This window comes from Marmota flaviventris, chromosome 15, assembly GCF_047511675.1.
Source record: "Marmota flaviventris isolate mMarFla1 chromosome 15, mMarFla1.hap1, whole genome shotgun sequence".
In the NCBI taxonomy this organism is placed as follows: Eukaryota; Metazoa; Chordata; class Mammalia; order Rodentia; family Sciuridae; genus Marmota; species Marmota flaviventris.
The window spans coordinates 38,107,767-38,122,907 of NC_092512.1; the positions used below are offsets into that span (position 1 = coordinate 38,107,767).

The following is a 15,141-nucleotide window of genomic DNA, read 5'->3' on the forward strand; positions in this document are numbered from 1 at the left end:
GAAAGAAGAACAAAACATTTTAGCTTATTGAGGTTGAGACCTAATGGGTCAGAAATGGATAGAGGCTTTTTTGAGTCTTCTCCTCCCCAAATGATACAAATCAAACTGGATTATAGTCTTGTTTGGTTTTGAACCTGAGCTGGCTGCATCCCTTTACAATACTTTCTGCTGTCTCATAGATTTGGTTTCTTTTCTTGTTGGGGGGGAGGGAGTCGGTTACTGGGAATCGAATTGTCAAACAGATAACTTAGTCATTAAAAAAATGACTTTTTACAGTGTCATACCAAAAATTGCTTTTTCAGGCCCATACAGTTTATCTAATCTCAATTTAAACCCTTTTATGGAAATTGATTTTAATTTCTTATTAATACTTCTTGCCCCTAATATTTATTATCTCAAATTTCCAGGAAGAGCAAAATTGCGAATAGATTAAAAAAAAAAAAAAACTTCAGGTAATGAGCCAATATTATTCTGAAACATTGCCGCAGTCTGGCTGGGCACAAAATCACGAGCCACCACACCCTTATAGATTCAAACAGCAATTCTTTATTCCCGAACTCACACTGGCACTCTACAAACACGTTCTGGGGGAATCCACATTCTCTGCCCAATTCACGTTCTGGGCGAAATCCCAAATACTCTCTGAATCCCACGAGAACTCAACGGGAACTCAACGAGCAGGCGTGCCTGAGGCAGCAGGATATGCCCTATTCCCAGCAGGGTACACCTTAAACCTGGAACTGCCCTAAACCCGGATTGTCCTAAACCGGGAATGCCCTAAACCCCGATCAGCCCTAAACCCGGATCCGCCCTGGTCCTTGAGCAAGGTCACCTTACATGCAATGACACTGCAAATGACCTAGGTCATGCCATGCGTCATTCATCATTCTTACTTAGCAATGGCCCTCAGCATCTCCCCCCTTCTGATTAATTAAACAACAAGCAATGTGGCTTAAGGACCGTGCCTGGTAGGTTGTCCAATTCAACATATGGTTCTTACCCGTCATGGGAAAAACTGACCTCTAGGTGTCAGCCTCCTGTCTTAGGTTGATACCACTGCAATTGGATCATACCCGTCACTGACTACCGGTCCAGCATACAGCCATACTTGTGGATAGGCCTATGCACCAGTGGGGGGGTGAGGTTCTTGCCTCACCTCTGTTGGCCCCCAATTTTGCCCTTGGTGCCAGTGGGGGGGTGAGGTTCTTGCCACACCTCTGTTGGCCCCCAAATTTTAGACCATCACTAGCAGAAGGGAGGAGGATACAGAAATGCCACGACACCAAGCCAATTGACGGCTCCTTTGGAAAAATTGCATCACTGGTGACACCATCAGCAAAAATATGCCAGCACTACCACAATTCGCTGCACCAAACGATAGTTCACAATGTGTACAAGTGATACATAGTCCAGGCAAGTTCTGCAAGCAGTTCAAAGCAGAGGGGTCTATCAATATGTCCATTTCCTCCCAAAGTAAATCGAGTCCTTGATTGAGCATTACTTGTTGAGTTATATTCATTGATGCATCAGTTTATACATTTTACTGTGATAGCTATCATAGAAGCTGTAGTCTGGTTTTATCTTTGTCTTCACCGGCACTGGGATGGAAATAGGAATTCTGGCAATGATGCTAAAGAGACATTATCCTGAACAGAATATTAAATATGATGAAAAGGAAAGGTGAAAGTAAACAAACAGATCTGTTAACCTCCTTTAAAAACAATCCTTAACAGTTGTTTACCTAATTTAAATTAGTAAACAAACAGATCTGTTAATCACCTTTAAAAACAATCCTTAACAGCTGTTTATCTAATTTAAATTAAACCATTTAAATCACGTGAATAAAAAAAATAATAATAATTCGGATCCATTTTTTCATGAGCGCTCCTCATATAAGATCTATGGACATACGCACACACAGACATACAACACAAAACACAAATGTGCACACAAACGTACAACACATAAGACAATAGTAAAGGCCTTGTAGCTTTACCTAGGTGAAATCTCCATTGCAATGTTTAAAAACTCCACAGTCAAAAAATAAAACTGATCAGAAAAACATTAACCTAGGTTTGTATGAGCTCAAAAAATAAAATAGAACTTTATGATGTGGGAAAAAGCAATAATAAAATAGATATTGAAAAAAAGCACCCTGGTTAATCACTGTCGCAGATGTAAGAATAGCCAAGCTGGAGCCCTGGATATCAGCTGTTATGGATTTGAGTCAAATCATCTTCTTTTTGGTCTGTAGAAATTGCTTTAGTTAATCTCTCTGGAATCCAAATCGGCTGCTTTTCTCCCTGTGGAAAAACAAAAACAGAACCCTGACTCCAGACAATCACTGGGTCAGGACCTTTCCATTGTCCTGTTAGAATATCTTTCCAAAGTACTTTAGGCTTATGTACATTTTTTGGATACATATGCCTTTCCGCAGCACTAAGTCCTGATGAATCCAAATTTAAAAAGTTTAGAGTAAAAAGCGTTATTTTAAGTTTATCTTTGGGGGATATATACCCTTTTCCAATTCCCTCTTTTTAATAAGTACATTTTAATCTTCTATTTTATCCAATATTTGACTTTAAACTTTTCTCTTCTACCTTTTTCTATCTAGAATGTCTGTATCTAATAGTTGTCTTAGCTTTTTGTATTTTTTATCTGAAATACCTTTATTTGACATTTTTAACCATTTTCTATCTTATTTCTATCTTCTAGTTTTCTTCTAAGGTTTTTGTATTTACCCTTAGTTGCTTTTTTCTCTCCTAGTTTTCTTTTGTTTCCTATTTTGTGGGTTTAAAATTCTTGTCTTTCTACATCTTTTTTATCTTCATATATCTTTTTTATCTTTCTACATCTTCTCTCTTTTTTTTACCTTTCTGTACTTCTGTTTTTAAAGTTTTCCACTTCAAATTTTTAATCTTCTTTATCTAAATCTTTTATCCTATTATCTTCCCATTTTTTTAAGCAATGCCTTTAAGATTAACTAAGCTTCTTTCCTCCGTCATGAAGGCATTTTAACCACCTTCAATTTAACCTTTTAAAGCCTTTTGCAACTTACTTAGACATTTTACAACTTTTTACTTTACCACACACAGATTATCTCATCTAGAAACATTTCTTTTCTTATAACCTTCCATATTAAAATATATTTCCACATCTTGAATCTTTTTATATCTCTTTTTTCTTTTTTCCGCCATGAAGGTATCTCAACCACCTTCAATTTAACCTTTTAAAGCCTTCCAATCATCATCTATACTGTACTTTTAAATGTACTTTTTCACCACCTACAGCTTCACTCTTTTAAATGAGGCTTAGATTTTGTTTAAATCGCTTCAATGTTAGTTTACATGGCTGCCCTTCAACCAAACGCTTTTTTTTTTAACTCCATTGAGAAGCTTTGTCTCAGTCTGCCATGTACAAATACCTTTTTCTTCTTTCTTCCTTTCTCAAGCTTTTAAAGTAAGTCTAGTTTCCTCAAAATCTTTTTAAATGGCATTTTACAACTTTTTACTTTACCACACAGAGATTATCTCATCTAGAAACATTTATTTTTTTTAACCTTTATATTACAATATATTTTCACATCTTGAATCTTTTTATATCTCTTTTGTAGCTGTTAACCCTTTTTATAAATTCACATTTTGAAACAACCCTTATAAAATTTCTGATTTAGACAAATTACTCCACTTTAATAAGGTGAAATACTTTCATGTTTTTATGGTACTATAATAATATAATTGAAACCCAACTGAAACTTCTTATACTCTTTGTATATAAATTACACATGATATAATCTTAACACTTAGTAACCTTGTTTCAGCAAAGACACAGACCAAAGCAATATTAAACCTTTTTTCCATTCACCAATTTATGAAAACACACATAATTTTTAAATATATTACCTTATGTAACTTAATAAGTAAAGAGTACTTGATTTTATATTTAGTGGTTGATATTTTAACACTTTAGCTTTGTAAATTAATCAGATGTCTGTAAAAACCAAGATCTTAGACAAATGTAGTAAACAGAACTAGCCCTCTCTTTCTTGTTGAAGAAAAATCTTTCTACAGGATACCATGATGGTCCCATTGATATACTTAATAACTCGTCTTTAAAAAGCCATGGGCTACATTTTTGTATTGTATCAACATATGTCCTAACTGTTCTTGGTCTTATTGGGGTGCCTTCTTCCTCTAACAATTTCTCTTTCTCGGGGGCAAACAACTTCAAACCTTGAGTCAACCATTTTCCCCAGTTTGCCTGAAAAAGTTCTAGGAACAGGCAACTTGAAATAAAAACAAAATAAATCAAAAAAGGAACACATTGTTTTTTGAAATGCTCACCCATTCTTTCTCTCTTCCTCAAGAGCGAGAAATTTCACTTACCTCCAAGTTTCAGGCATTCCCTGTAGGGACCACCAAATGCCACAGTCTGGCTGGGAGCCGTCAACTGGCTTGGTGTCGTGGCATTTCTGTATCCTCCTCCCTTCTGCTAGTGATGGTCTAAAATTTGGGGGCCAACAGAGGTGAGGCAAAGAACCTCACCCCCCCACTGGCACCAAGGCTAAATTTGGGGGCCAACAGAGGTGAGGCAAGAACCTCACCCCGCCACTGGTGCATAGGCCTATCCACAAGTATGGCTGTATGCTGGACCGGTAGTCAGTGACGGGTATGATCCAATTGCAGTGGTATCAACCTAAGACAGGAGGCTGACGCCTAGAGGTCAGTTTTTCCCATGACGGGTAAGAACCATATGTTGAATTGGACAACCTACCAGGCACGGTCCTTAAGCCACATTGCTTGTTGTTTAATTAATCAGAAGGGGGAGATGCTGAGGGCCATTGCTAAGTAAGAATGACGAATGACGCATGGCATGACCCAGGTCATTTGCAGTGTCATTGCATGTAAGGTGACCTTGCTCAAGGACCAGGGCGGATCCGGGTTTAGGGCTGATCGGGGTTTAGGGCATTCCTGGTTTAGGACAATCTGGGTTTAGGGCGGTTCTAGGTTTAAGGTGTACCCTGCTGGGAATAGGGCGTATCCTGCGCGCCTGCTTGAGTTCCCGTTGAGTTCTCGTGGGATTCAGAGAGTATTTGGGATTTTGCCCAGAACGTGATTTGGGCCCAGAACGTGAATTCCCCCAGAACGTGTTTGTAGAGTGCCGGTATGAGTTCGGGAATAAAGGATTGCTGTTTGAATCTACAAGGGTGTGGTGGCTCATGATTTTGTGCCCAGCCAGACTGCGGCAAAACATCATTTCTTCAGTATTTGTTTTTGAAAAAGCTGTGCTTCCACTGCCTTTGCATCAAATTCCTCTCCCTGTACATCATTTAGTTTGTTCATTAATCAAGCATGTGACTGTAATGTTGTAAACATTGTCAGACTACAGTATTCTCTCGCACTGTGAATGCTTGCAGATTTGAGAACCAGTTTGTTGTATAGGTTCTATTTCATCATTAAATTCAAAATTAAATTATATTAAACAGAATTAGTGTACAACATTTATAAAAGCCATTTCCAGATGAGTTATTCATTTTTTACATTTGTTCACAATGTATATATAGTTTAAAATTCTTTTATTTACTAACTTGATTTACCAGATTTTAAATTCCAGCAAACATAGATCAAAGACTTGTTATTTCAACTCTAGTTCACATCTGAATTTATTTTGGAATTAATATAATGTTATAAAGTGAGGGTAATAAGCTATATTGTGTGTTTTGTATATCATCGAAAGATGTCTCATGTAACATTTCTTTACTATATTGAAAAATATAAATTCAAATTGATATAAATAAAAATATAAATTCAAATTGATTGTTAATTCATAAATATAACAATTCTAAAGTGATTTCCTTCCTTTTCAGAAAGATTTTCAGGAAATCTGATTGTGATTAAGGAAACTTTGGTCAAAATAATATTGATATTAATTCAGGAAGCTCATCTTTTCCTTCTAATGCTATTTTATCTAATCTGTGAATCTTTTTACTTCTAAGGCATTGAGCAATGCTATTTTCCAAGACACTGAAAACATCACTTCTGCCATGTTTCTCTCCCAAAACATGTTCATGCCTGTGGGAGACTTAATAGCTATAGAAATCAAGTGCCAAATATATATCAGTAGGGCTTAATCAGAAATCAAACCCAGCCAGAGATTTGTATCTATAAATGATACCCAATATATAAAAAATTTTTAAATTCTCTTAACTTCTTTTTCCTTTATCTTTTTTTTATATCTGACATCTATATTAGTCATATTTCTGCCACTGTGACAAAATCTCTAAGAAAATCAACTTCAAAGAGGAAAAATTTATTTGGCTCACAGTTTCAGAAATTTCAGTCCATGGTCATCTGGCTCAGTCGCTGTGGAACTGTGATGAAGCAAAGTATCTTGGCAGAGAAGGTATTTTGAAGCAGAGCTTTTCACCCCCATGGCATCTGAGAAGCATAGAGAAGGAAGAAAAGACAGGGACAAGATAGTCCCCAAGGGCATAACTCCAAGGACCCACTCCCTCCAAGTAGTTTCTGCCTTCTATAGTTTCCACACCCTCCCAATATTTGATTCAGCTATGAATCCCTTAATACATTAGTACATTGATGAGGTCAGAGCCTCGTGATTCAATCACTTTTTAAAATCCCCACTTCTGAACATTGCTTCATTGGAGAATTAAGCCTTCAATACATGAAACTTTGGAAGACTTTCCAGGTCCATACCATAACATGATAATATAGAGTCATTTAGAAACATACTAATATTGTTCTATTAAAATGAGAAGAACCCCTGACTACAAAGGGATTGGGGATTATTTTCTATTGGACACTATAGACAGATTTTAAGCTCAGGGAGAAAACCTCCTTTCCCTGGATATTCTCCTCAACCATGATTTCAGTAGTAGCCTAAATGCTAATGATTCCCTTGGACTGTATCTTTAGCTTGAATCTTTCTCTTGGTTTCCTACACCACCAAAATTGCAATCTATATATGATATCTCCAACTTGATATGTTGCTTGTACCTCAAACTTACCAGGACTAAAATCAGTTTTTTTTTTTAACAACATGCCTTATTGATAGTATCAAACTCTACCTCATTACCCATTCCAGATTTAGACCTGGAGTCCCCCAAAAGCTCATGTGTTGGCATGATCCCCAATGGTAGTACTATTGATAGGTGATGGAAGCTTTAGGAAAGGAGAATCAAAGGAGTAATGCCTTTGAAGGGTTTATTTTCTCTCTCTCCTTTCCTCTCTCTGTCTGTCTCCCTCTCCCCCTCCCTCTCTTCTCTCTTCCCCCCATGATGGGGCCTCACCTCAAGCCCCACAGGTTGAGACCAAGTAGCTGTGGACTAAAACTTCTGAAACTGTGAGCCAAAATAAGTGTTTCCACCTTTTAAATTGTTTTCTCTGATATTTTGCCTCATCTACCAAAAAGCTGATTAACATAGGAAATTGGTTTTGAGAAGTAAAGTTGTTGCTTTGATTGTACCCAACCATGTGGTTCAGAAGCCTTTGGAATTGGTTTGTGGGAGGAGTTTGGAAGGGTTTGGAAATGCAGTCTAGAAAAGCCCAGAATGTTGTAAGTGGAGCTTAATGGGTAATTATGGTGTGAGCTTGGAAGACCAGAATGCTGATAGGAATGCAGACAATGAAGATTGTGCTCATGAGGTTTTAGAAGAGAATGAGGACTCTATTTGGAATTGGAGTAGAGGATTCATGTTATATACTGTCAAAGTGTTTGTCTGTATTTTGCCCATGCCCTGAAACTTTGAGTGGGACTTAGATTAATGGTGATGGACTTGTTTATCTGGAAAAGGCGATTTCAAGGTTGCTTTCAGATTTGCAGTAAGAATCTGGAACAAAAAGCAGTTTGACCAGAAATATAAGCCCATGCAAAGTTGGGGCCAGGGAAGGTGTGGTTGCTGAAGAGATTAACACAATTAAAAAGAAGCCAAGTACTTTGCACTGGGAAAATAGAATAAGATGCCTTGAGGGCACCTCAGGAATTGACCTAGACCCCCCACTTCACAGGGTCAAGGACATAAAGGTGTAAACTTGTTTGAAAGACTTTATTTGTGGAGTTGGAGGAGATTGCTGCTCACACAAGTTTGTCTAGGGAATTGGTCCCCTGGAATTCACTCCCCCGTGCTCATATGTCCAGGTACTCAGAGGCTGCTTGCAGTTGTGGTTTAGGTAGACTCAGCTACTGCTCAAATCAGTGGCAGACCTTGACCTTGTCCACATGATGCTGATTTTATAGGCAAGAATTATAGGATCACCAAACTTGAAGCCACAATCACTCCTTAATTCTTCCTTTCTCTGGACCCTTCATAATCACTCAGTAAGCAACGAAAGCCCTACCCATTCTACTTTCACATTCTCATATCCCTCTTTCCTTTTCAGTCTTCACTTCTATTTTCCTGGTTGAAACATCTTCTTACTAAACTCTTAACAGTAACCTGCTGATGGGCTTTCCTACATCCATCCCCCAACAATCCATTTTCCATATCTACTATTGGAAATATTTTTCTGAACTTCATATTTGATCATGTCACATCTAGCATTTCTTTCTAATCACATAAAGTTTGTAGCAGTACAATTAAGATCTTTAGTGATCTGGCCTTGCCCATTCTTTCCTGCTACAGCTTCTATTCCTCCTTCCCACATAGATCTTCTTGAGTCTCAGCAGCCTGTTAGACATGCCCTAAGATGCCACACATTCCTGTGCCTTCTATGTTTCTGCTCATCTGTTTGTTTTTCCCCATACCCATCCTTTTTCTGATTTTCTACCCTCCAGTGAGTTATCTATGCACAGACTTGTCTTGCCAGCCAGATTGCAGGCTTGTTATGTGAAGACTGTTTTATTCATCTCTATGTCTACAGTACTTGATCCATAGGAAATATCCATAAATATATTGAGTCCGCTGAAGTCCCCGCCAGCCCACCTGTAGACAGCTAAATATGTACCTTATACAGAATCAGATTTCCTGTAACCTCAACCTTACACAGCTAAAAATCTGAAATCATATTTTTAAAAATATGCAAGCACTAGAAATAAAAGCTTCTGCACTAGAGACATGCTCTATGATTTTCATACCACCCTGGGCTTTTATTCACAATCTATTCTTATTTAGTTTAATGCTTTATAAGATTGTTTAATTGCTGTTCTAGTTTCCAGTATATGAACAAACCAAACCCAGTGTAGAAATACAAGAGTATATGTCCTGTGATGGCCAAGAAGATGGGCTGACAATTTTCATCAGATGAAGATAAAAATCCTCCCCCCCGAAAAAAGAGAAAACTAATTTTGGCACAGATTAGTAACATGTATTACTAATAATGACTCACCATAAAGAAAGGTTGCTTTAGTTCCTCTGCCCTCCTCTTTAGAAGGCAGTATATTCTGTAAAATACTTCAATAAGATATTCTGTTCAAGATGATTGACACAAAGTTTTATCATATAAAAAAACTAAAGTTTAGGTACTTTATTAATTTACCTTATATGGGACATCTGATTATGTAATGCTGTCAGATAGTGGTTCTTCACTATCACAGAGCTGTTTTTCACAAATTTTGCATATTGAAAATATAAAAATCGGGGCTGGGATTGTGGCTCAACGATAGAGCGCTCACCTAGCACATGTGAGGCACTGGGTTCGATCCTCAGCATCACATAAAAATAAAAAATAAAATAAAGATATTGTGTCCAACTACAACTAAAAAATAAATATTTTTTAAAAGAAAATATAAAAATCTGTTGAAGGAGGAGAATTTTTCTTCTGTGCAGTTTCTTTCCTGAATTCAGTCCATTACTGTAATATAATATTTATAAACTACTGGCAGTTTGCCCCCAGTAAAGCTAGTACAAGATATTCACAGGTGTATCTCAGTGCAAAAAAATTAAAATAACAATTGTTTTCTTTGTATGATGTTATTTCTGCTAGCATTAGAGTAACCCATTTGTTTGTTCTTATTCCTTCTTATCTACCCATCTTCATGTCATGATATTTAGCAGTATAGTTGGATAATTTCTAGAAATATGTACAATCTCTACATGATTCTAGAACCAGATGTTAAATTGTGGTGTTTATGAGTGTGATACAGAAATTCATAGATGAGAAAGATTAATGTGGACTAAAATAGAAATGATATCTTGAAGAACACTGACGTGGAATTGGATCCTTTGTAGACACAGCTGGGCATATCTGTCTCAGGGAAATGTGGCCAGGTGTCCATTGGCCCTTCAACTCAATATCACCTGTTGAGAAAGTTTCAAGGTTCCCTGTTGGCTTGTTTATCCCCACAAAAATTTCAACAGAACTGAGCATAAAACTAATGTATGACTAATACATGAATTAAAAATTAATTAATAAAATATATAAGCTATAAATTATATGTGTATATTATACCATAACATAAAAAGCTAGGTTGATTTTGTGACATGACTAAAGAATAACAGAACTTATTTTGCATGTACCAGAGCTTCTACCCCAAAGTGAATGGTGTTCATCTTCCCATTCCATTATGGGAACCTGTATACTCTTCTCTGTAACACTGCTATTTCTCAAAATATCTTTGGAACTCCTCCTCTGAATTTCCTTCAGAGGCTGACTCATTCTTTTCAGTATCCTCAGAATCTTTTTCAGCTAAGAGTAGATTTGAATTTAGGAAGGAGAAGTCACATAGGGCCAGGTATGGTGAGTAAATCAGAGAATCGGCTGAGAAATGCTATTTTTGGTAACTATAAGTAATGAGAGTGTTTTCTAGTTTGACTCATAAAATAACCAAAAATAGTTATCATCATAAAACAAAAGGTAAGTTGGAAGTTTATCATTTTAAAGTCTAGTCTGATTGCTCTTATAATTTTCTGGCCCCAGAATTGGTCATTGTTCCCCAGAATCCTGACCTGTTTTATCTGACCTCACAGCCCCATGAAACCTGTCTATTTTTCTTTCCACATTCCCACTACAGATTCATCTTCTGACCCTCTTGTTCTCTGGCAGAGCCTCCTCCTTAGGGCCCTGTGCACTACTCAGAGGTACCTTCGCTTTCAAGAACTAGTCCAGTTCCTACTCCTGGAAGGGAATCTTTTCACTTCCTAAGTTCCACTGAATTTATAGTGAGGCTCCTTTCTTTTTGAGGAAAGGCCTATTCAAAAAAATGGTTGCTATCCCCAGGAAAATATATCCATGTTGAAGAATTTTTCCCCTGAGAAGCTTGTTCATAAACTTCTCACTATCATTTCCACCATGCATATTTGGGGCTTTGATGTTTGGGGTCTTGGAATCAGTCTTTACCCTTCCAACTAACCTCCAAGTTTCTTATTGGTAAGGAAATAGTACTCCTTTTCTTTCTTTACTGTATACACAAAAATGCTGAGTATATAATGATTGCATTCTGAAAATTTGGGGGGGAGGTTTAAAAGGTTTTTATGTTGTTGTTGTTTTTTAATCTACCTGCCTGCTACCATTGCTATCACATTTGGTTTTTATAAGAGACAGAGTTTTAATTTTTTTTGTTGTTTATAAGATAAAAGCTCAGTGTGTTAGGTTACATATCACAGGACATCCTTTAAGCCCCAGATGATATCCCTAAAATGTGTTTCTCAGGAGATAATCCATATCTTCCTGTTTTGACATATAAATAAATACTGTGAAGCTTAGATGCCATAGATCCTGTTATATAGCAGAGCAGATTTTATCCCCTTTACACATGACACGAGGACTCTCTCCTGCTGTTACACAGGAAACCAGTAAAGTATATGCTATTGTCATCTCCTGAAGCCAACATAATCAAACTGTAATGTATACAGTGAAAATTCAACAGGCACTTCATTTTCAGATTGGCCAAACCCACATCAGAACTTACACAGTTTATATCAGGTTTGGGATATTTTGAATCATGAATTTAAAACTTTATTTTATCAAAATACTTAGGGTAAAACTCTTCTGGATAATGTAATTTTCTGTTTAACTGAGTTCTTAAAATTTAAGCATTTAATAAAATGGATGGTAAACCTGTTAATTTAATGTTCATTTGATCCTGACCCAGATCTTGGATGATCTCTGATAAGTATTTGTGATTATTATAGCACTAGATGGCCGGCAAAGATATGAGATTGTAGTGACTATCCTAGAAACATATCCTGAACATCTGCTTGTTGAGAGCAATGGATTTGTCTTTGTGGTTTTTTAAACATTTTTATTAGTTGTTGATGGGCCTTTATTTTATTTATTTATATTCAGTGCTGAGAATCGAACCCACTGCCTCACACATGCTAGGCAAGTGCTTGCTCCACCACTGAGCCACAACCCCAGCCCTTTTGTACTTTTTTTAACAGATATTTTCATCAGCTTATTTTTCCTCATTTTCCCTTTCCTAAAAGCAGAGTTTTTGATTGTTTTGTTGCAAATTACTTGAGATCTTGCAGGGTGTGGCTTCTGGGTTCTTCAGGGAAGGAATTCCTGTTTTAATTGTTAAACCACACTTCAAAGGTGATGTAAAGAATCTGCTGAATTATTTATGAATGTTAAGACTCATTACACTTTAATGTTTCATGAATAATTTTACTATGTTAATATTTTGGGCTTTTTTATTATATCTAGTTAAAAAATCTAAGTTTAGAAGAACTGCAGATGCGGTTAAAAGCACTGGACCCCATGATGGAACGAGAAATAGAAGAACTTCGTCAAAGATACACTGCAAAAAGACAGCCTATTCTGGATGCAATGGATGCAAAGAAAAGAAGGCAGCAAAACTTTTGAGTCTAATTTCTCTCTGTTTTATAGCTACTCTACAGACCAAGAAACCACTAAGAATTAAAAGAATACTATGAGGTTTTTTTTAATCCCTAAGATTTATGCTCTACAGCTAGGCAAAGATCAAAAACTAATGATGGCACATATCTCTGAAAGTTCCCAAAAGACACAATTTACAATTGTTTCCACTGTGTTTTCATTTTTAAACTATGAGAACAATAGAAATGTGTTCTTCTCTCTCTCTCTCTGTCAGCTGAATACCAGCAATAAGACTGTTATGAAATGAAGGCTGTATTTAGAGACCTTGAAGATCCAAAGCTATTGTTTAATTGTATAGCAATGAAGGGCTTTATGTTATAATATTCTTTACCTAGAAGCCTATTTATTATTGTATCTTCTTAGGTAGACTTATTTATTTATGCTATTTCACTTAGTTTTGTTTTTAAAAGGCAGGACAGGATAGTTTTATGAAGGTTAACAGTGATAATGTACAACCAAATTATATTTTAAGCAGGGAGCTAGGGGTACATACCTTGATTTCCAGGATAGTTTTCCAATAAAAGCAAAGTGTAATAGCAGTAGTACCCAAATGGGCTAGGCTTTTTTATATTGAAACAATAAATTTTTACTTTTCAAAATTTTGATTTTTTGATTTTTGATATTTGGTACAAGTAGAAATATATATATATTGTCAAACAGACCAATAATGTTTAAAACCAAAGAAATGAATGAAACTTGCACAAAAGAAAGTATAGTAAATATTTTTAAATAAATGAAACCTTAAGACGAATGTAATTTGTTAATATTGTTTCATGTTTCTTGTATAGGTCTCTTAGCTAAACTGAATCAAACTGTAATAAGCTCATCAACCTTATTTCTGTGAAAGTGTGCTCTGTATAGTCACAGGGCTTGTTGTTGATTTCATTTATTTCCTGGAATTGGTAAACATCATGTGCCTGATGATAACAAAATAGCAAAAACATTTGTACTAAACTGTGCAAGCCTTGGGGACTGGGGGGTGGGGGAATGGTTAAAAGCATTAAAAAGAAACTCATTTCTAAGCTGAATGAACATTTGTATAATTGAACTGGGACCAGTTGTTTCCTAAGCTACATATGGCCATCTTGACAGTGTTTGTTCTTTTCTGTCTTTAATTATTATGTGTAAGTCATAAAGAAAAATAAATTTTACTGTGTCACCCAGCACATTTCATCTCTGTATCTTTTTTAAAACTCACGACCTAGACTTTCTTTTCCAAGCAAGGAAACTACAATAGGCAGGAAAGGCTAGATTATGAAGGGATAATAAACCTAAAACTTTAGTGGCTTAACTTGACAAGGCTATTCCTTATTTGAGCCCCAGGCCCATCCCATATTGGCAGAGGACCCTGCTCTCCTCATCCACTCCCAAGGACACGCTGATACAACATTTGTGGTCACCATAATTGGGAGAGGGCCCTAGCAAGTCACTCTCACTCTAGCAGCAGTGATGTGTCAAGTAATCCATAACTCAGTATTCAGAATCAGTCACATGGCCACTCCTAATTATATAGGTCAAACAGACCAGTAATGTTTAAAACCAAAGAAATGAATGAAACTCTTGCAAAAAAAGAAGCAAGTAAGTACAACCTTACCATGTGGCTAGAATTTGCCAATGTCTGCCACAGAAGGTATATCATCTCTGGACAGCTTCCATTCCTTTGTTTGTTTGTTTGTTTATTTGTTTTATATATATATATATATATATATATATATATATATATATATATATATATATATATATTTGTAGATGGACCCAATACCTTTATTTTTTTTATTTATTTATTTATTTTTAATGTGGTGCTGGGGATCAAACCTTGTTAAGATGGTCAGATGAGCTGATCAACTCAACTCAGCCCTATTTCCCCCACCACCACCACCAACCTAACACCTAGCCTGGTATGACACAATCAAATGACTTATTTGCTGTCATCCAAGCCAAACCCCCTACATCAAATGAAGATGTGTTCTCTCCAGTTTGCCTAAATTAGAAAATCTGTACAAATTATTTCATGAGGCCTGTTGTTAGCCCTAATTCATTATGAACAAGAGTTCTCCTTCTAATAATGTCATGTTCTGATCACAATGTAATTTTTATGTGAATAGAGTTTATACCCTGTTACATCTATATCTATTTATATATAATGAACACACATATTTAAGAGAATTAAGAACAATAGATGATGTTTTATTTTAAAGCTATAGGAAATTCCAAAACATTTTAGGATAACTATCTTGAAACTTTTCCTATCTTCTCACTTCCACCCCTACCAAAAAACAAAACAAAATTTAAAAACAGGTTTTTAAGAACTATACTTGAAAGTAATCTTCAAGTCTAGTTAATCTTTGAT

The 15,141-nt window shown here is 36.2% G+C and overlaps 1 protein-coding gene across 1 annotated transcript in view; it reads left to right on the forward strand.

The window, feature by feature from the left end:
• Window positions 1-13,954, forward strand: part of Stk3 (serine/threonine kinase 3) — a 324,266-nt gene extending 310,312 nt beyond the window's left edge. The window contains exon 11 of the mRNA XM_071602220.1: window positions 12,600-13,954. Coding sequence (XP_071458321.1) covers window positions 12,600-12,758 — 159 coding nt within the window. The 3' untranslated portion in view covers window positions 12,759-13,954. The remainder of the gene's footprint in view (window positions 1-12,599) is intronic.
• The last annotated feature ends 1,187 nt before the right edge of the window (window positions 13,955-15,141 follow it).